General features: G+C 40.1%; 1 protein-coding gene across 1 annotated transcript in view; it reads left to right on the top strand.

The window, feature by feature from the left end:
- The window catches only part of LOC125461541 (zinc finger protein 335), a 112,116-nt gene that overhangs the window by 45,899 nt on the left and 45,369 nt on the right, over positions 1 to 20,848 (top strand). The window contains exons 17-26 of the mRNA XM_059652649.1: positions 1,051 to 1,272; positions 2,556 to 2,829; positions 3,277 to 3,354; positions 3,771 to 4,022; positions 6,217 to 6,363; positions 9,583 to 9,735; positions 12,562 to 12,826; positions 13,873 to 14,053; positions 16,930 to 17,042; positions 19,607 to 19,625. Of these exons, the coding sequence (XP_059508632.1) occupies positions 1,051 to 1,272; positions 2,556 to 2,829; positions 3,277 to 3,354; positions 3,771 to 4,022; positions 6,217 to 6,363; positions 9,583 to 9,735; positions 12,562 to 12,826; positions 13,873 to 14,053; positions 16,930 to 17,042; positions 19,607 to 19,625 (1,704 nt within the window). The remainder of the gene's footprint in view (positions 1 to 1,050; positions 1,273 to 2,555; positions 2,830 to 3,276; positions 3,355 to 3,770; positions 4,023 to 6,216; positions 6,364 to 9,582; positions 9,736 to 12,561; positions 12,827 to 13,872; positions 14,054 to 16,929; positions 17,043 to 19,606; positions 19,626 to 20,848) is intronic.

Here is a 20,848-nt window from a genome sequence, read left to right as displayed (position 1 = left end):
ACTCAAAAAGACGACATCCCTGCCATGCCAAATGTATTTTTTTTGAGATGCTACCAAAATGTGCTATGCTTCCAGAATATTCTACTATTGCTTTAGTTCCAGCACACTCTCCTCTTTTTTTGGGTTCTTATTGTACAAATGGTAGATCTGTTTTCCCTGACTCCCCCATAATCTGGACTGTCCTTCCCAGTACCAGGAGAGTGCTGCAATGTCAGAGGTGGCATCTTTCAAACAAACAGAGACCTTTATATGTTCTTGAGGAACAATATAAAAGGTGCAATTGCAGTACTTTTAAAGAAGAGGAGAATTCACTTTTGGCCTCAAGTATTTAATCCTGGACCAACATTGCTAACAGATTTGCAAGTGACTGCTTTTTTTTTTTCAGGGCCTGGCTGTATACTACTTTTTTTAAAACCTTTTCCAACTTATAACAGTGCAGGTCAAAAATGAAATTTATTTAATTGTCTCTTTTATCCCTTGCGATGGCCTGAGGTCATGAAAATGTTTGAGCATTTGTTTGGCTGAAGAAGAAAATAGTCTGTCAAGCTTGTGCATGGCTTATAATTTGAAAGTTGCTTCCATCAGTCATTTTGGAGCAATAGGGAAAGCTTTAAACGTTATGCTTTGAAAAGTTTTATATTTGGAATGACATAAAATGTTGAGAAAGAGAGGGGGTATAACAGTACAAATCAGAATAAAATTTTTGATACTTCTGACTAAAATGTATTCAAAAGGCCCAGCTTTGTTCGTCCAGGTTTAATATTTAAATCATTTACATATTCTTTATGTAATTTGTTCTGTTGTGATTTTAGCCTTATGCCACTGAGTTGAAAACATCCAAATCCAGGGGGACTGGAAGTTTTCTCAAACCTGCCAGCAGTTTAAGATTTGAGCATAAAGAAATATTATGCCTTTTGGTGTAATTTTATTTGTATTGAAAATTCTCAATTCTGTGGACACTACCAGTGTCACATTTCCTAATAAACAGCCCTCTGACTGTCCCTGTCATTACTGCTCTTTTATTGCAGATTTTTTTTTCTTTTTATACAGACTGCTGACATGATGGAGCTGGAGGAGAATGCAGTACAGAGCAGCAGTGATGCTGCTCCCTCGGGGCAGGAAGAACCCTCTGAGAGTGGCATAGCAGCAGAGACATCTGAGGCGGTATCTGCAGACAGCAGTGACACAGTAACCACTCTTGGCGTAGCAGTTGAGGCTGACAATGGCTCAGGGGTTGATTCTGGTGTAGGTCAGAGCTCTGAAGAATCAATGGTATGGCACCCTAAGTGGAACTTGATCTTTGAGACAATATGATAGATATTCAAGACATGATTTTGTATGTCATTAGACTAACTTGAAATCATCTCATAAGCCTGGCATAAATGCATGAGTTGGGCATCCATCAAAGGCAACTGTAAATTCCAAGTGTGGAGCTCAGCATGTTTGTTTAGTGTTAGTTCTTGCCGTTCAACATGACTGGTTTACTGTTGTCTAATGGGTCCATGATAAGGTTATTCACAACTCCATGGTAATTCATTTGGACTGTTTTAATTTTTAGCCCCTTATTTTAAAATGGAAATTTGAAGACCAAACCACTTGCTGAACTTGCAGGAATATCCAGTGCTAATTTGTTTTAATCACGTGAACATGGTATGGGTGGCATAGATACATTGAGTAATCCAGAATTCAGTTAGTGATGTTGGCGCATGAGTTTAAATCCTACACCAGATGGTGAAATTTCAGTTTAATGTAACTGCTGTTGGTTGTTCTAAAAATGCATCTAGTTCATCAAATTTCTTTACCTATCAAAAGAGATTTATTGTTCATACCTGGACTGACCTACATCTGCTTCCAGATTCTCACCCAGAGCAAAGTTGTTAATTTTCTTGAGGCAGTCAGGGGAGGACAGTAAATGCTGGCTAGTGACACCAACATCAGTGAATTTTTTTTAAAAGCCTGTTATTTCAGTGAATCTCACAACAATATGATAACAAGTAAAAATTTGGGTTAAACCATGATTTTTCACTTTAATAACAATGACTGCATTCACTGGAGTTAAGACGAATGAGAACGGATCTCATTGACAGGTATGAAATTGTGACTGAGCTATACAGGCTGGAAGAGCCTGGAAGAGGAGGTAGGTCATGGTCTAAGGAATAGGGACTGAGATGAAATATAAAATCTACACTCGGGTTGGTGACCCTGTAGAATTTTCTACCACTAAAGATGATAGAGGCCAAGTCATTGAATATTTTTCTGAAATAGATAGATATTTTTTTGCCACTAAAGGTGTAGAGAAATATGAAGAGAGAGCAAGGGTGTATTGTGTTAAGATAGTGGATCAGCATGGTAGTATAGAATATTGGAGCAGGCTCAGTGGACCAGATATCCTATGCTTATTCTAGTTTCTTTGTTTCATTGTGTAGATAACCAGGGGAAATATTGCTCAATCAATGATCCCATGTGCTTTTTTGAATTATCTTAGGCTACAATGAACTGGAAATGTGCTCAAAACCCTATTAACAAGTATTTTTACTTTTGTTTTGGTATTCCAGGAAGTAGCTCCAGAAACTAGTTCCAGCACAGATGTCAGAACCATCCCACACCTTCCAGATTCCTCTTCGGTTGCTCAGTCCACCATTGTGTCCAGTGTCTCTACAGTTACACAGTCTATCATGGTGTCTGAATCTGCCCAAGTACTGGTCCATTCCAGTGTGGCACCAGATGGTACCATGATAGTGTCCGACTCAACTGCTTCTACATCCTCAGATCTTGGATCAGCTATAGATAAAATTATAGAATCTACGATTGGACCAGACATTATGCAGAGTGAGTGCCTTTGCAGCGCTCCCAATGGAGGTCATTCCTGGTGATTATTTATCTCACAAATATAGATAGCACTTATTAGGCATTTCCGTGTAAATTGATTATTGACCCATAAAAGGGGCCTTGATACAGTTGAAGCCTGTTAAGTAGGAATGCTTGGTTAAAGATGAGTGAATGTGTTGATTGGTTCATTCTCACTTTATTTCCTCATTAAAAGAAAATAAAATGTTTTATTAAAACCAGGAAAAGACACCATAATGTTCTGGTTATTGGATAATGTCTTGGTTGTCATCAAATTTGCAAGATTATACTGAAAGTGCTAATTTATTTAAGGTATTTAAACATCTTTAAGATGTTTTCTGCATTTTCTCATGTTTCTTTATTGAATATCTCACATTTTAAATGTATAAGCTGCATTGTGTTATTAACTGTGATTTGTACTTTGCCCAGGTTGTATCGCAGTAACAAGTGCAGGAGATGAAGGTGCTGAAGTCACACAGTACCTTGTGTTGCCATACCCTGATGACGGTGAGAATTTTACTCTGCTGGAATATACTTTTATTAAATTTAAAAGCGTGCATCAGTTTTCCACAAATCTAATTGGTATTTTTCATTTGTGTTAGATAGTAATTTCAAATTTTCATCAGATCATTGTACACTTGGCTTCACTGTTTTTATAATATGTGTTAATTGGACTAATGTTCAAATTTCTCTAGGTTTGCAAATCGTTAAGTGACAGTTCAATTTGTTACCATCTGCTAGAGCTTTTTTGTCATAGTCTACAGCATTGTATTGAATATTGATGTTCCTTCTCAGTTCATTGTTTGCTATATCTCTGGGTCTAGAAATAAAATATAGTTAGATCACTTGTTGCTGTGATTTTATTTCTACAGTTTTTTTAGTACGAGCTACCCCGACTCTGACCGTCTAATACATATTTTTAGGTGGTCCTATTGATTCCCAAATGTCCAACTCTCAGATGTCCAGCTCTAGGCTTTCTAATCTGTCAGGTGATGGGTTGGGAGAAGGCCCAACATCTACCTGTACTGACCACCTTGAGCAGCACGACTTGTCTAATCTGGAGGATATGATGGAGGTGGTGGTAGTGCAACAGTTCAAATGCAAGATGTGTCCGTATAAAAGCATCTCAAAGGACAATCTGATCAATCATATGAAGGATCGACATCTCAACATTGGTAATTATCAATCCAATATCATTATCTTCATTTGTTGTTCAGTATTAACTTACTCTGTAAATTTAAGAAATGTTGGTATTTCCACCAGTTTTTTACCTATAAAAACAGTATTTTAAAACTTCTTTTCCCTTCCCATCCTGTGGTGTTCGCTAACATCTGTTTATGCCAGATATCGTACTATTTAATCATAGAACAGTCAATGAGCATCTGTGTTAGATATTAAAGATGAAACAGCTGTCAGGTCACACAACCCTATGTCAGCAAACTAGTATGAAAAATGCTGGAGAAGCTCTGCAGGGCTGGCTGCCTCTGGAGAGAGAAACTGAGTCTGAAGATGAGTCCTACTGGACTTGATGTTAACTCTGCTTCGCTGTATCCAGAGATACTGCTAGACTGGCTGAGTTTCTCCAGCATTCTGTGTTTGTTTCAGATTTTTAGTGTTTTGCAATCATGTTAACATCAGTTTGCTGAAGGCAAATTTATATCCTTGCTGCTTCTGGGTGTCAAGCCAAGCTTTCAAACAGCAGTCTGTTTCTAATCGATTGTTCAAATCTATAAATCTGCTGTGAAGTCTTTGTTTACCTGGCTACCCTTAACTTTGGCCCCTGCATGATCCTGCTATGCCAAGTGTGTACCAGATTGTGGAAAGTCACTGAAGTTGGGAATCCATGTTGCTCTACGTTAGTGAGTGATGGGACAATCCCATAATCTCCTGAAGAGCAACTTTAATTTTATATAGTGCCTTTAGTATAGTAAGAACATCAAGGAAGCATTATCAGCATTCATCTTGCTGTATGAAAAGGACTATTGAGGTAAACAAAAGATATTTGGCAATGAAGAGTCTTAGAAATATTACCATGAAAAGCTATTCTAGAGAGGTGTGTTTTTTTTTTAAGTAATGATGTAAGACCATCAGAAAAATCAAGGGAGGGAACAATGAAAATTAGGATGCACAATAAAAAGTTGAAGGAGTACTGAGATATTGGATTGAATGAGGGAAGTTTGTGGAGCGATTTGCAAAGATGAGAATTGTAAAATGCCAGACTTGCAGACAACGTAGGTCATGGGTGCTCGGTGAATGGGATTTGGTGCGAATCTGGATATGGGCAGGAAGAGGTTTGAGAAGCTAATTTTTTGTGGGAGAGCAGTGGCTGTAATGATGGTAGAGAAGAGGGTTTCAGCATCAGATGAATTGAAGCAAAGGTAGAGATTGGTGATATTACGGAAGCGAAAGGAAGTGGTTTTGGTAATGTAGAATATGATGGTAAATCTCCCCTTTTTGGAGTAATCTGAAAGCAAGCTCAGCTTTGGGCAGGAGATGTGCTAGTGTCAGTGACTAGGGAGTGAAGTTTGATTACTTTTGGTCCTTCTAATTAAAGAAAATTCCTGCTCATCCAAACTGAATATCTGTTCAACAGAGCGGCAAAAAGAGGCTCCCTCCAGACTATGATGTAGAGGTGCTGGTGTTGGATTGGAATGGATGATGTCAGAAGTCACATGACATCAGGTCATCGTCCAACAGGTTTATTTGAAATTACAAGCTTTCACACCGCTGTTCCTTCATCAGCTGGCACTCAAGTTGAGGAACGAGCAGCACTTTGAAAGCTTGTGATTTCCAATGAACATGTTGGACTTTTGCATGTGCTGTGTGACTTCTGCCCTTGTCACTCAAATCTGTTTACCAAAGCTATATGTAGTTGTTTTTCTCCTGCATCCCCTTTCTATATTGCATTCCCTATCCTCCAATCAGTAGTTTCTGAATATAATGCATCTGGAATTGAGTGCTCAACTTGTAAGTGTGGACCTGGATAGCACTGTTGTATGGGTTTTGTTGGAGCATTATGGATAAATAGCTTGACTTTTTAAAAAGAGCCTAGAACTCTTCAGTAAGCAAACCCTGTGTCATCCAGTGTTGTTTCAACAAGTAAATCAAAGACTTAAGAGAAATACAAATACATTTTTAAATTAAAATGTGTATTCCTTTTGTTTTGGATTTTGTTTACCTCAACAGTCCTTTTCATACAGCTACAAGATAGGCAAATCTGATTTTATCTAGACGAATGCAAAAGTCCATTTTAAAATCTCTTGTAGAGAAAATATATTTCTGTAATTTGTTACAGATATAGTTGAATAGAGCTTGTTGCATGGGGAGTTAAAACTAAAATTCTATTTGCACTTCCATGCCATCTCTTAGGTGGCTTTCTGTCTAAAAAGAGAGGCAGGGGCCGGCCAAGGAAGCAGAGTACGTCACCAAGACCGGAGGAAAATAAGACTCGGGAGCAAGAGCAAGATGAAGAAGATGATGACATTGTGGATGCTGGAGCGATTGATGACAGAGAAGGTAATGAATCCTGAAGTTTGGGAGCAGACACTTGCTTAAGTGTAATGCTTCAGGAAGGAGATGGTGCAACAGTCAGCAATTGAAAGAAGGAAGCCATAGCACAGCAAAAGGAGTTGACATCTGGTTATATCTCAATTTGCTGGAATCCTCCCTGTTTGAAGCCCAAAAAAAAAAGCTAATCTCCCTGCAGGTTTGAATGTAGTGTAACTCCTTTGCTATATTACAGGCTTGTGATTTTAGTCCCTCTAGATAAAGAATCCATTTGAATTCCTTTAATTTTTGCAATAAGTTCTTTAGTCTATTGAGTTTTGGGTCCGGTTCCATGCTCACTGGATAATTTGAAAGTAATGTGTCCTCTCTTGGTACTGTTTCACTTTTCGTTTTTGCACTTATTTGCACAGTAATAATCCATTGTGTTGAGGTTAAAACGCAATTTCCTTTTGCTTTTGCCAATTGTCTTAGTTCAAAAGGGTTACTGTTTAAAAAGTTAGCAGACTGGAGGAATAATATCTCCTCTTCATACTTGGCACTTTACAATCTTCTGGACCTAATATTAAACTCAATTTTTCAGTTTGTGAACTCACTCATTTCTTCCCTTTCTTTTAGCTTTACTTGTTGCATCCTCTGTCACCATGTCCTCTTTTCTCTCTCCTCACTCCAGTGGGACCATCTGTTCTTTCCAGTTTGGCAGTTGGACATACCATTGTTCTGTTATAACAAAGTGTAGAGCTGGATGCAACATCAGAGGAGTAGGAAAGCTGACGTTTCGGGCCTAGTCCCTAGACCCTTTAGAAATGATTACACCTTGTTATCTCATTCTCCAGCATCTGCAGTTCCTACTGTCTCTGAAACAACATGATTCTGTCAGTCGCTTAATCTGCCACTGTCACCACCTTCTCCCCTACACCTCCTGCCCCCACACGTTGCACAAATATTGTCCCCTCCACACTTCACAGCTGTTCTGATTAAGCATCATCTAGACTGGAAACGTTAGCTTGCTTTCTCTCCATGGTTGTTGCATGACTTGCTGTGATTTCCAGCACTTTTTCTCTCAAGTACAGATTCCAGCATCTGCAGTAATTTGCTTCTTGTTTTTTTTTAAAAAAATCACATCTGTCACTCCATCATACTGAGACAAGCAGTAGTAAATGAGGCCCATAACAATCAGTGTAGGTGAACTATTCAGGATTGTAAAATTGTTGCAGTTATGTTCAATGTTGCAATTAGAGAAGTTCCACACTGATGTTTTGGATCTTGTGAACTCCTTAGAAACAACTGACAAGCAGTGTGTGGTTAGGAGTCGGCATGGTACTATAGTGGGAGGGAGTGATTTTGCAAATTGCTGGTTTGTTCAAATTGGTTCCTCTCTGAAGTTAGTACATGCATTGATCTGAATTTGTGTGCTGAGATATTTGGGTTCCACATGACAGACTAGGTGGACAAGTTTTGAAAGTTGATTAAATTTTTTTGCAGGTTACACTTCCCCAATGTGACATTGATGAAGCATGGAGTCTTGTAGTATGTACAAAAGTAAAATACTGCAGATACTGGAAATCTGAAATAAAAACGTGTTGTAAATTTCAGGTCTGTCAACATCTGTGAATAGAGAAATAGAATAACATTCTAGATCCTTTAATTCTAACTTTTTCCTGTTTTGATAAAAGGTCATAGTCTTGAAATGTTAACTGTCTTTCTCTCTAATGATGTTGCTGGACCTGTTGAGCATTTTCTCTCCTGCAAAATAAATTTTCAGTGCATAGCAAAAACTTTATTTTTGTGATCCACTGATTGAAAGCAAAAGCATCACTTAATCAGTTTTAAGAACGTTTTGCTGCTTTGCACCTTCAATCTGATAAGTTGACTGGTCTGTTCTAGAAAATAATTTCTTTGAACAGAGTACTGAGAGTTTGGCGGATGTGTTCTTAATCCCTTCCTAAAAAAAGTTTAATTTTGTTTATACTTAGTATTTAATGTTCAATTGTAACTTACTGATTAAAGTCTAAATTTTATCAATGTTTAAGCAGGGATAGACAGTGTCTCTCTGCTTGAAAGCAGGTGAAGTTGTTTTAAATAATCCAGCTTAAACTATCTTTCTATACCTGGGACTGAGTACATTTCTGTTTCTGAACATATGAATAGAGGAACCAGAGTGTGACTTTGCACTCTGTTTGAAGTTGCAGACAGTACTGAGAGTTGGTTGAGGAGAGGAAGGAAATGCTCTTTTTACTTTGCACTTCCTATATTTTCACCCTCTTGGAATTAGTTTTTTCTCTACTACAGGAAAAGTTAACTAGTTATCATATACTCACCCAATAGCTAAGATTCAAAATAGGACAGGAGCTGATGTTAAAGTTAACAAAATATGTAGAAAAGGAGAAGAAACAATTGACAGAATAAAGTAATTAGAACTCCTTAAGGAAGACAGAATAGTGATATACCATAGCTGCAAGTGTGATCCAGAGCAGATACATTCGATTAGCTTCCGTTCAGAGTTTGAGTTGAAGACTTAATTGCAGGCACTGACAGGAGAAGATGAATGTCGCCCGGAGACTTTATTCCAGAATGTGGTCACATACCTGAGGATAATGTCTTCTGACTACAAAACTACAGGCCAGTTAGCTTAACATTTTATCGTAGTTATTTCCTATCATTAAAGACGTTCTTAGCAATGAATGTGGGGGAGAAATTCACAGCCATTGAGCACAGTCAGTATGGTTATAAGAAAGGGAAATCATATTTAAAACCTTTTTTGAAGAAGTAATATTGTAGATAAAAGAAAACCAATGAATACTTTGTGCTCAGATTTCTAGAAGACACTTGGTAAGGAGCCATATCAAAGTCACTGAAAGCTCATGTAAGGTGTAACATGTTGGCACAAATAAAAAATGGACCAGCTAAAAGTGATCACAGGACCTCATTAGATTGGCAGGCTGTAACAAGTGTGCCATTGGGATCAGTGTCAGGGCCTCAACATTTTACAGCATATACAAATTACATGGATGAATGAACTAATCGTATGGTTGTTAAAATTTGCTGATGACACAAAGGTAAGAAAGTCAAATCATGAACACTATAAGGAAGCTGCAAAGGATATGGAAAGGTTCACTTAGTTGGCAAAGGTATGGCAATTGTATTTCAATGTGAGGAATATGAAATTCTCAATTTTGTCAGGAAGAACCATGAAAGGATGTCAGTTAAATGTTCATGTGTTCCTTTTAGCTGATAGTGATTATAACCCAGCAGAAGATGAGACTCGAGGAAGGCAGCCAAACTACAATCGCAACGTCACTACTTCGACCAGTGATCGGCCTCGGAGAAGACCTGGGAGACCTCGCAAAGTTTTACGGACAGAGGCAGTGCCTGGGATTGATGGTAAAATTTGTTTTTTTTTTGAACTAATTCATGGGATGTTGACATCACTCGCCAGTCTAGCACTTATTTCTCACGTTCAATTGCTTAGAGGGCAGTTAGGAGTCAACTACGTTGTGGGTCTGGAGTTGTGTAGGCCAGACCAGGTAAGGATAACTGAAGGTTGGGGCCTGTGTCCGTGTTCTGAAGATATAAGTGGCAGAATGAGTTCAAATTAATGGAGGGTGCAAAATGGAAAGTGAATTATGACTGTGTGAAAGCGAACTGGTTGAGGGAGTAGCAGGGATAAGTGGTTATTACAAAGTACAGAGTCTTTATTGCTGGATGCTCAGATCAGGATCAGATGTGTTACTCAGGTTATCGTCAGCTCTCTGATTTTGTTATGGACCAGACCAAAGCCCCTCAAAATGTGTTAATGGCAGGTCAAACCCTAACATGTTCTTATTTTTAATGGTAGATGTGAAGTGCATGTTCCAGATGTGATATGACTGATTCAACGACTCGATGTTAAGCAAAACACTATCTATATTTAAATACCAGTGTTAAAATAGAAACAAAAAGCAATTGAGAATAGCTTAACTATTGGAAAACTTAACTAAATAATAGATACAGTACCTGTTACTAATTAATTGTTCCAATTTAGTAATACCCCATAAACACACCACTTGACAAATAGACAAATTCAAACAGATTCTTACTCCAGGAAGAAACAATATCCGGAGAGATTTCAGAGAAAGCAGCAGGTGGGATTAATTTTCTGAAGCTTCCGACTCTTCTGAGAACCCAAACAACAGAGCTTCTGACTGTGACAGCTTTTCTTTTTTTAAAAAAAAGAGAGAACCTGATCTGAGAGCTGGCCACTCCCAGTCAAGCTACTTCCATTGTTCAACTCTTTGTTTGAGAAAACTTTAAGGCATTTTAACTTGTTTGCGTAAGCTGTCTTCAGTAGCCAGTTTGGTAGCTCTGCTTTTATAACCTCTCTTCAAAAAAACTTTTAAAATAACCTTTTTAAAATGATAGCATTGTCACATATTACTGATTGGCAGTGTAGACGATTATGGCGTTGAGAGAAATGATGTTGGAGTAGAATTTTGGGTCTTCAGCAATCAAATGGAACTGTGAGATTTTTAAAGGGCAGTACATAAATGAGAAATAAATGTGTGGTTAAGGACAGACCTCAGATGTAGTAGATTTTGGAAATTGGAAGGGAAGATTCTCTCTAAGTGGACTGGGTAAGTATGAAGGAGGTGAACAGAATCCCAATTATGGACAATGGAGCAGAGGAGTTGGGGGTGATGGCCCACGATGTCAGAAGCTGTGATCAGTTGATTGAAGAGTGATTGTTCACTGTTAACAACTTCAAGGAAGATTACAAGGTAATTGTAATTTTCCATTAGGGCCATTTCAAAGGTCTGTCAGGATTGAACCTGTTGGAGACCTTCAAGCATGAAGTTAGAAAAGAGTAACGTGAGCTTAAGAAGTGGTAACATCAATTACTTTGAAGAGGATTAAGGCTAAACTGGAGTGCTACGGTTGTAAAGGCACCAAATCATGCGCAATCCAAACATTTCACCAACTTACAGCATCAACTGCAGAATCATCCTGATCAGTTTCTGCTGTTTAAAGGCTTCACATTTTAGTCTTGTACACCACACCTTATACCATTCCCCATTGCACTTTCTCATTGGTAACCCAGTGATGTGCAGCCTTAGTTTTGTGTTTGATTCTTGCTGTGATTCAAGCTCTACACCTAATCCATTTATAGATACTATCTATATTTGACCCAGTGTTGCCTTTGAAACATACTAGAGCCAAACAAAGCCATAAATGTAAAACTAGATTAGATTAAATGTGCATTTATCTAAGCATCTTTATGACATCTCAAGTGCTTCACAGACAATGAAATGTTGCTGATCAGTTGCACTGTTAATAGCATGTTGATTTTAATGCAAAATATTGGCCAGGACTCAGTAGAACTTGTGTGCTATCTCTTTGCACAGTTCTAGTACATTCATTAAAGGGAAGAATCAATTTCGCGATCACTGATTAATGAGATCTGTACTGCATAGTATACAATCCTGCCTGCAGTATTCTCCACATAAGTTTGAATTACAAAGAGTGTCAGCTTAAGTCTTTGAAGTGAGGTTTGAACCCATCGTCTTCCCTCTGACAGGTGCTAGTATTGAACCTTGGCTAGCACATCCATTCAGTGCTCTTCATGTAGTCTTCTGATTTCCCTCTACAATTCTCACTCTGTTGCTGTGTCAAGTTTTATACTTGCTTGTTCTCCCCCCAGTTGTGTTTTACAAAGCTTGAATGGCTGGTAGTACGATGATTATAAAATGCTTGTCCCTTTTTTAATCACCCTTGTATAAACCCATGTAGTATTATTTCCCAGGCTGTCTAACTCTGGTTCATGCATCAGTTTTCTTTACTCAGCTGCTTTGTTGATAATACAGCCTTCAGCTATTGTACCTTATGTCTTGCCAATCTCTTCTGAAGCTTTCCTTTCTTGTGACATCTGTTCCTACCTTTAAAGGGCCTCCTCAAAATAACCAAAAGTAAATTATTGCTGGTGCTGGAAACGAGGTGCTGAAATATAAACAAAATATTGGAAATACTCTTGGGGAGAATGCAAGTGTTTCAAATGTCAGGTCTAAACTTTGAAAGGCCACAGATTTGAAGCATTAACGTTTTGGTCTTCTGTTTTTCTCTCTATAGATGCTAAATATTTTAAGTTTTCCTGCCCAAAATCTACCACTTTAATTTTTTTTTAGTTTTAAGCACAGATTTATTAATATCTCAACCCGTTGTCTCGTCATGAAACAGGAGCAGAGGTCGAAGCATTTGTCACGTCCCAGTCGAACCCAATGGACCTCCAGAGCTCTGAAGCAGCTAGTTCAACTGCACAAGAGAATGGGGATGTCTCAGCAGGCAATGAGATAGTAGCTGAGTCAGGGATTAGCCAATCAGACTCTGAGAACAAAGACCCATCATCAAATACCAATGAGATATCTTACAAGCATTCGAGGCGACGTGGTCGCCCACCCAAGAGGTTTGGCAGGAGGAAGTACAGAGGCTATTTGGGGCGCAGGTAACCTAGTTGATTGCTCAAGTTGTTAAGCTGATGTTTAAACTTGTTTTTTTTAAAATATGCCTCCATAACAGCATCTTACCCAGACAAATGGAATTTGTTGATGCTACTTGGTATCAATACCTGCACTTTTATATCAGTATCTGTCATGCTATGAATTTGAATGAGGCTCAGTAATACCAGATAAGTGATCATCTTTCCGCAAGTACTGTATGCGGCATGTCTGAGTTCGATGACAATAGACCCTGGCAAGCCACCCTCCCTTAAAAAAACATTCTAGTGTTTTTAAAACCTGCTAAATCAACAAAGGCAACAGTTGAAATGTAATGCATCGGAGAGGTGTAACATGTCTGTTTCATACTGGGGAGGGAAGTTCTGCTACCAAACAATTGTCCCAACGACAATGACAACAACACAGTTAACATTTCAGGTCCGGTTATGACCCTTCCTCCGAAACATTACCTCTCTTTCTTTTTCCCCCTTCATAGATGCTGCCAAACCTGCTGAGCTCTTCCAGCAACTTTTTGTTCCTGATTTACAGCATCTGCAGTTCTTTCGCTTTTAATTGTCCCAGCAATGTCCCTTTCCTTCAGACTGGCGAAGAACTTTGTAAAAGCCATGACAGGAGATTCCTTCCATCTCGGTACTCCTTTATGACATTTTATGGCGGCTTCCCCCTTGTTCACGTTTAACGTGAGCACACTTCTACAAACTAGTATGGGTGAAGCTACTCTTCTCTCCATTACCCAAAGATTCCTCAACACTGTTAATTTAATGATCTTATTGGTAAAGGCTGGCATTTTTGACTGACAGATTTCCTTAATTTGCTTCCCTTCTCCACTACATTCTAGTCTCACTATTTAATTTCCAGTTTTGGAGTTTTCAGTGTTGCAGTTTCTATAGTCATGTTGAAATGTGCAAAATGCAGCATTGAATGTAAAATTTTCTTATCTATTTTTGCAGATTGGTGCCAAATGAATAATTATGCTTAATAAATAAGTTTAGAAAATTCTTTAAAATCTGACTCAACTGGTATGTGTCCAAAGGTACAATTACTATAGATCCAGCAAGCCCCTGATGAGGCCTCACCACTGTCGAATCTGTGGCTCCCGTTTCTTGACGCAAGAAGATTTAAGATTTCATATTGACTCGCATGAGGGGAATGATCCGGAACGTTTCAAGTGCATGCAGTGCAGCTATCGGTGCAAGCGCTGGTCATCTCTGAAGGTCAGTGATACCTCTTTCTTAAACTGTGGTATCTTCACTTCTGTTAGGGTTAAGAAAATAAGTCAAGAGTCAAGCAAACCAAAATTTGACTATTACTTGTCTTTTCTCCCCAAATTTTTTTCCAGTTAAATCCTTTGGTTCATTTGTTCTTCAATACATCTTTCTGTGACATGTTTTTAACTCTTCTATCAATTTGGTAGCCAAGACTATAAAACAAAATATTAAAACATTGTCTAACATGTCATGTGCTGGCTCTGTAACCTTGCTGTACTTCTCCGGTTTAACCTTTAAAGAATAACTGGACAATATAGTGAGTGGATCAGCAAGCATGGTGAAAAATGTTTATATTGCTCACACATTCTTCTTATTCTCAGTTTTACTTTGTGTTAATATCAGTAGATTACACATGTTTTGACATTTTTGGTCTGTTAATGTTCAAAACATGGATATATCTATGATTCTACAAAGACAGTGAAGAACTTGCATTGAAAATAAATTTGCGGTGTGCCCAGTAACACCCTTGGAAGTGGCAGTAGAATGGTGTGGTTGTAACTGCTGTTTTAAAGTTGGCAGTAACTTCTTCACTGAGTTATGTCCAACTTGCAAGGACAAATGATGTTGTGGTCATCACTATTGATAAGTATTTGGGGTCCAAAAACTTAGTATACTGCTTGCAGTTTACATCTGCAATGATAGGATTGCAAGTAGAATGTAGCAGTATTCTACAAATAAATGATGCGTTTGATTTTGATGGCCTTCCCTCCAGCAGAGATGAAGCTTTGTTCTTTTGCATGTCAAACCGACACTGACTCTGCCCATCCAGGATGCTGTCTTGGGCATTTCATATTGCCATTTGCTAGAAGCAACAGCAAGTCATGGCAGGGAATGCAGCTTGCAGTGGACACGTTCGGCACCGAATGCTGCCTGGTCATCAGCCACCCATCCCCAGAACATCCATATACACCTTTACCTTGGTCTGCCTAGATAGCTTCTTCCAGCAATTTTGTCCCCATGTAGGAAGGATGTGGAAGCTTTGGAAAGTGTGCAGAGGAGATTTACCAGGATGTTGTCTGGTATGGAGGGAAGGTCTTATGAGGAAAGGCTGAGGGACTTGAGGCTGTTTTCATTAGAGAGAAGAAGGTTAAGAGGTGACTTAAGAGAGACATACAAGATGATTAGATAGGCTGGACAGTGAGAGCCTTTTTCCTCTGATGGAGATGGCTAGCACGAGGGGATATAGCTTTAAATTGAGGGGTGATAGATATAGGACCGATGTCAGAGGTAGGTTCTTTACTATGAGTAGTAAGGACGTGGCATGCCCTCCCTGCAACAGTAGTAAACTCGCCAACTTTAAAGGCATTCAAATGGCCATTGAATAAACATATAGATGATAATGTAAGAGTGTAGGTTAGATGGGCTTCAGACTGGTTTCACAGGTCGGCGCAACATCGAGAGCTGAAGGACCTGTACTGCGCTGTAATGTTCTATGTAGGCACCTACCGTGAATTCTGCCCCATACGTCACTCCTTACCACCTGAATGCCCAATGTAGCCCTGTATGTTCTTCCTGTGAAGGCCAAGGTGGTTGTCTCTGAGAATGCCAGCCATCCCACAGCCTTCCATGCCCTTCTTGATTTCTGTACTGCTTTACGCCCTAAACCTTGACCTTCTACACCCAGTACTACCTCCCCACCTCTATCGCCTAACTTAGTCACAACTCAAATTGTTCTCTGGCTTCACTGCATTCTCTCCACCACCACCACCACAGCGCCCCACACCCCACAAAACTCCTACCACACTAATGTATCCACTGTTCTCCACCCCATCCTCCCATTAAACCACCTCACAAATGTATAGACCTCCAAGATTGACTGCTGTCTTGCCCTCTGATTAATTATGACTGACCAGACCCCTGACCACTGTCCTTGCAGCTGCCTGGATGATGCTAAACAATTCCTCTGACTGCAGTTGTCCTGTAGGATTGACCCTGGTCCGCTCCCAGATTGCAGTCTGATGTATCCATGAACAGTAATGCCCTCATGGATGACTAACCGTGGCCGAGCTCATGGAATGTGTCCTTGATGGGCCACCACGTCACAGTTACTGACATGGCCATTTGTAGCGCAGGAACCTTTCCTCTCAAAGATGAGCCCTTGACCAAGACTCGAGGGTTCCTTGCTACAACTGAGGACTTAATCTTAGCTTCTGAAGGTCAGATGGCAGGATAAAAGCTGAGATATCGAGACGGTAAACTGAACTGACGTTCCCAGCACCCTAACTGTTGACAATTGCAACCGAGTTGAACTAGTCAGGTAGCCAGAATGACTGACACTTGCTTATCATAGTACTACTTGCAGTAGGAAACTTGAGTCTAGGATGTGCTGTCATGGCTGACAGAGAGAGAATACCATCTCTAGGATAGTATTAGACTTGGACACTTTGCTATCCACCCTGAATCCTGGGAGGCATTTTGCCCAAGATCACTTGAGCTGATGCAACAAAATACTAGAGGGTGCACCTTCCTTTAAAAATAAATGCATCTCAAAGATAATAATGCAAGGAGAGCAAATCTGATCCAGCAGCTCCATTGTCAGCTGCATCTTGCTGTTTGTAGCAGACCTGGGATGCAGCTCAGCTACATATCCACTAGAACATGATTGCACACCCTAGGCAATAGATGTGGGTATCTTCAACTTAAAGGATCAACATTCATTTTTTTTTTCCTGATCCTTTTGGGATAAAGGACACAATTTAAAAACGTGAATTCACAGTTAGACTGCATGTTAGTGAGTCAATTGGGAGGGAATATAAGATGCAATTATTTTTTCCTCATGTGCATTTATTTAATTGTGATAACCTCACCCTTTTGTGCAACAGGAGCACATGTTTAATCACGTGGGAACAAAACCATACAAATGTGAGGAATGTGATTATACAAGTGTGTACAAGAAAGATGTTCTCAGGCATTCCTCTATTCACACTAAGGAAAGGTAAGCAAAACCAGAAATCAGTGCCTCACTTAGTCCTAGTAGCAGAGTGTTTTGAGCGTTTCTTTTCCAACTGTGATCTTCAAATTTAAAATTGTAGGAAAAGGAATGAGTGAAGGATATTTATTAGGAGGTGCTACCATGAAATACAAATTGAATCTATTTTAATTCTGACTGTTCGCCAGCTCAGTTTGAATAGAGTACAGTTTGTAGGGAAAAGAAATCATGCCACTTGCAGGTCACAACACTGAATAAAACAAATTTACCACTGAAACAAATCATTGTAATAAAATAAACGATATGCAAAAGGATGGTGCCAAAAGGGATTTGAAAGTCAAACAAATTGCTTTTTTTTTAAAAAAACTTATTATTTGTATCTCATCTTCTCTACTGATGTTTCTTTCAAAGCAGAATTTTCTGTTGACTGAAGCAGGAGGAGACTTAGACAGGATGGGCAGCATACCCAAACCCTTCCCCTTCTCACCACCTCCAGAGTTAACTTCAGAAGGGGTAGGCCATGATTGATCTCATGTATTTCCACCAATTAGTCCCTCAGTCAGAGGTAATCAGTACATGATCAAGGGACTGAACTTCAGGTGAAGGGATGTCCACGGGGAGCCAGTTGCCTGCTTTCCTGTCCCTGAGACTTCCCCCTTCCTGAGGCATCAGAATGGGGGCTGGTGGTGTCAGTACCTGCAACAGCCACTGTGAGTTCAGGAGTTGCAGGCCTCTGTTTGCCTGGCAACTGTTGCTTAGTGAGAGTTCCACCCACAGGATCTTAATTCTTTTGGAGGAGGCTCTTTCATGGCCTTACTCGTCCCTTGCTTGATTCCTGAGGTCACTTCATTCATACGAAGTGGGCATTTCTGTCTGGGCCAGCATCTGTACCTCAATCCCTAATACCAAGAGAATGCTGTACTGTTAGAAAGGGAATTCCAAGATTTCAACATCATGACTCTTAAGAAAAGGCAGTATCGTTACAATTGGATGGTGTGGGGCTTGCAGGGAAACTTGCAGGTTGTAGTTTCCCAAGCATTTGTTGCCCTCCTCCTTCCACGTGGTTAAAGTCACATACTAGCGAAGGAATCTTGGCGAGTTATTGCAGTGCATCTTGTAGATGGAACATTTGGCTACCATTGCGTATCAGCAGTAGAGGAAGTGAGTTTTGAAGGCACTGGATTGAGTGCCAGTCAAGCAAGTCGTTTTGTTCTGGGTAGCGTTAAGCTCCTTGTTGTTAGAACTGTACTGTTCCAGGCAAGTGGGGAGTGTTCCATCATTGTCTTGAATTGTGTCATTGTGCCTTGTGTACGATGGGCAGGATTTAGGGAAGTGAGGTGAATCGCTCATACAGAATTTGTAGTCGCAGTCCTCCCCTTGTTGCCATGGTAGTTAGTTTAGTTTCTGGTCTGTTTACACCCCCCACCCCCCCCATATGATTGTGAGGATTCAGCAGTGATAATGTCATTGGATGTCAACAGGTGATGGATAGATTCTGTCTTGCCCTTGTGTTTGCATGAATGTCACGTGCCACTTGTCAGCCCAAGCCTGTATGTTGTCCACATCTTGTTACAGATGAACATGGACTGCTCCATTATTTGAGGAGTTCTGAATAATGCTGCTCGTTATGCAATCAGCAAGCAATTTTTCTGGTGAATAGAAAGTCATTGAAGCAGTTGGTAACATGACTGGGTCTAGGACTTTGAGGAATTCCTGCTAAGATGATTGACTTTTGTTTGAAGTTCATTTAAGGAACTATTCCTTTGATGAATAAGCTTTTTGTTTTTTTTGGGGGGGCCTCCTCACCCAACATCTTGACAGTCAGAGAAACATGAAGGAAAAAGAATTTTTCTCACTCTTCTAATAAAGTTCATCACGTTTTTCAATAAACCTGTCATTAAACGTCTGCTACTGACTGCTTTTAAGATAATGGACTGCTTGTATTTGAGTGCAGGGATGATAGTCATATGTCAACCTTACAAAGTGTGGTACAGAGGAAACAAACCTATGTAATCTATGATAGAGATAACAAGGTTTAGAGCTGGATAAACACAGCAGGCCGAGCAGGAAAGCTGACGTTTCAGGCCTAGACCCGAAGAAGGGTCCAGACCTGAAAAGTCAGCTTTTCTGCTCCACTGATGCTGTTTGGCATGCTGTGTTCATCCAGCTCTACACCTTGTTATCTCAGATTCCCCAGCACATGCAGTTCCTCCCACCTATGTAATCTATTCCAGTTTGTCTGCTGGTATGCTCTGTATCAAGTGTTTTGAAGCTAACCTCTAATAAAACAACATGAATATTTAAAAAAATGTTTAACAACAACAAAATCAAAGTTGCTGGCAAAGCTCAGCAGGTCTGGCAGCATCTGTGGACGAGAAGACAGAGTTAACGTTTTGGGTCTGGTGACCCTTCCTCAGAACTCCTCACCTACAGAGCTTTTCCAGCAACTTTGTTTTTGTTCCTGATTTACAGCATCCGCAGTTCTTTTGGTTTTTTTTAATGTTTAAACCTGCCCTTTTTGGAATATTTTAATTCAATGGGTCTTTTCTTCTATTTTTCCACCCCTCCAGAAAGAAGAAAGCGGACCTGGTGAGTTTTCATGAAGTACTAACCAGACTTGCATTGAACTATTAATAGTTCAGTAATTAGATGCTTGGAAAGAAACACGTGAATGAATATATTAATTTGGGGTTTTTGCCTCTTCTATTATTACCAGTTATTGCGGTGTTGCTACTTATCAAATCCGAATGGGCAAAGCAGAGCATTTGATTGTGGCTTTAGTCTTTGTTTGCTTTGCTGGTCTTGCATTGAATTGTAAATGCAGCCATTGAAATCTAAACAATTTAAATAAATAGATCTCTGGTTTGCATTTCCAAAACCTAGAATGCACAGCAGAATTACAGGCCATTCAGCTCTAAAGGATTCACGCCAGTGTTCTATGCTACAAACAAACCTCCTCTCACTCCAGTTTATCTAACACTGTCGGCATATTCTTCTGTTCTTTTCTAGCATTTGTATTGGCCTAGTTATCCCTGAGATGTGTCCGTGCTGTTTTATTTTAATTACTGAGGCCTTGTGATGGCAGCTTCCATATTCTCTGAATAAAGTGGTTTCTCCTGATATACCCTGACTTCCCTGACAAACTCCTGTCACAGATAATAAAATGTGAGGCTGGATGAACACAGCAGGCCAAGCAGCATCTCAGGAGCACAAAAGCTGACGTTTCGGGCCTAGACCCTTCATCAGAGAGGGGGATGGGGGGAGGGAACTGGAATAAATAGGGAGAGAGGGGGAGGCGGACCGAAGATGGAGAGTAAAGAAGATAGGTGTAGGTGGGGAGGTAGGGAGGGGATAGGTCAGTCCAGGGAAGACGGACAGGTCAAGGAGGTGGAATGAAGTTAGTAGGTAGCTGGGGGTGCGGCTTGGGGTGGGAGGAAGGGATGGGTGAGAGGAAGAACCGGTTAGGGAGGCAGAGACAGGTTGGACTGGTTTTGGGATGCTTTGGGTGGGGGGGGGAAGAGCTGGGCTGGTTGTGTGGTGCAGTGGGGGGAGGAGATGAACTGGGCTGATTGAGGGATGCAGTAGGGGAAGGGGAGATTTTGAAACTGGTGAAGTCCACATTGATCCCCAGAGGAGCTCGAACAGTTCATCCACTTCACCAACACCTTCCACCCCAACCTTCACCTGGGCCATCTCCAGCACATCCCTCACCTTCCTGGACCTCTCAGTCTCCATCTCAGGCAACCAGCTTGTAACTGATGTCCATTTCAAGCCCACCGACTCCCACAGCTACCTAGAATACACCTCCTCCC

This window comes from Stegostoma tigrinum, chromosome 19 (genome assembly GCF_030684315.1).
Source record: "Stegostoma tigrinum isolate sSteTig4 chromosome 19, sSteTig4.hap1, whole genome shotgun sequence".
Lineage (NCBI taxonomy): Eukaryota > Metazoa > Chordata > Chondrichthyes > Orectolobiformes > Stegostomatidae > Stegostoma > Stegostoma tigrinum.
The sequence above is the reverse complement of the archived record's forward strand: the minus strand, read 5'-3'. Positions and strand labels throughout refer to the sequence as shown.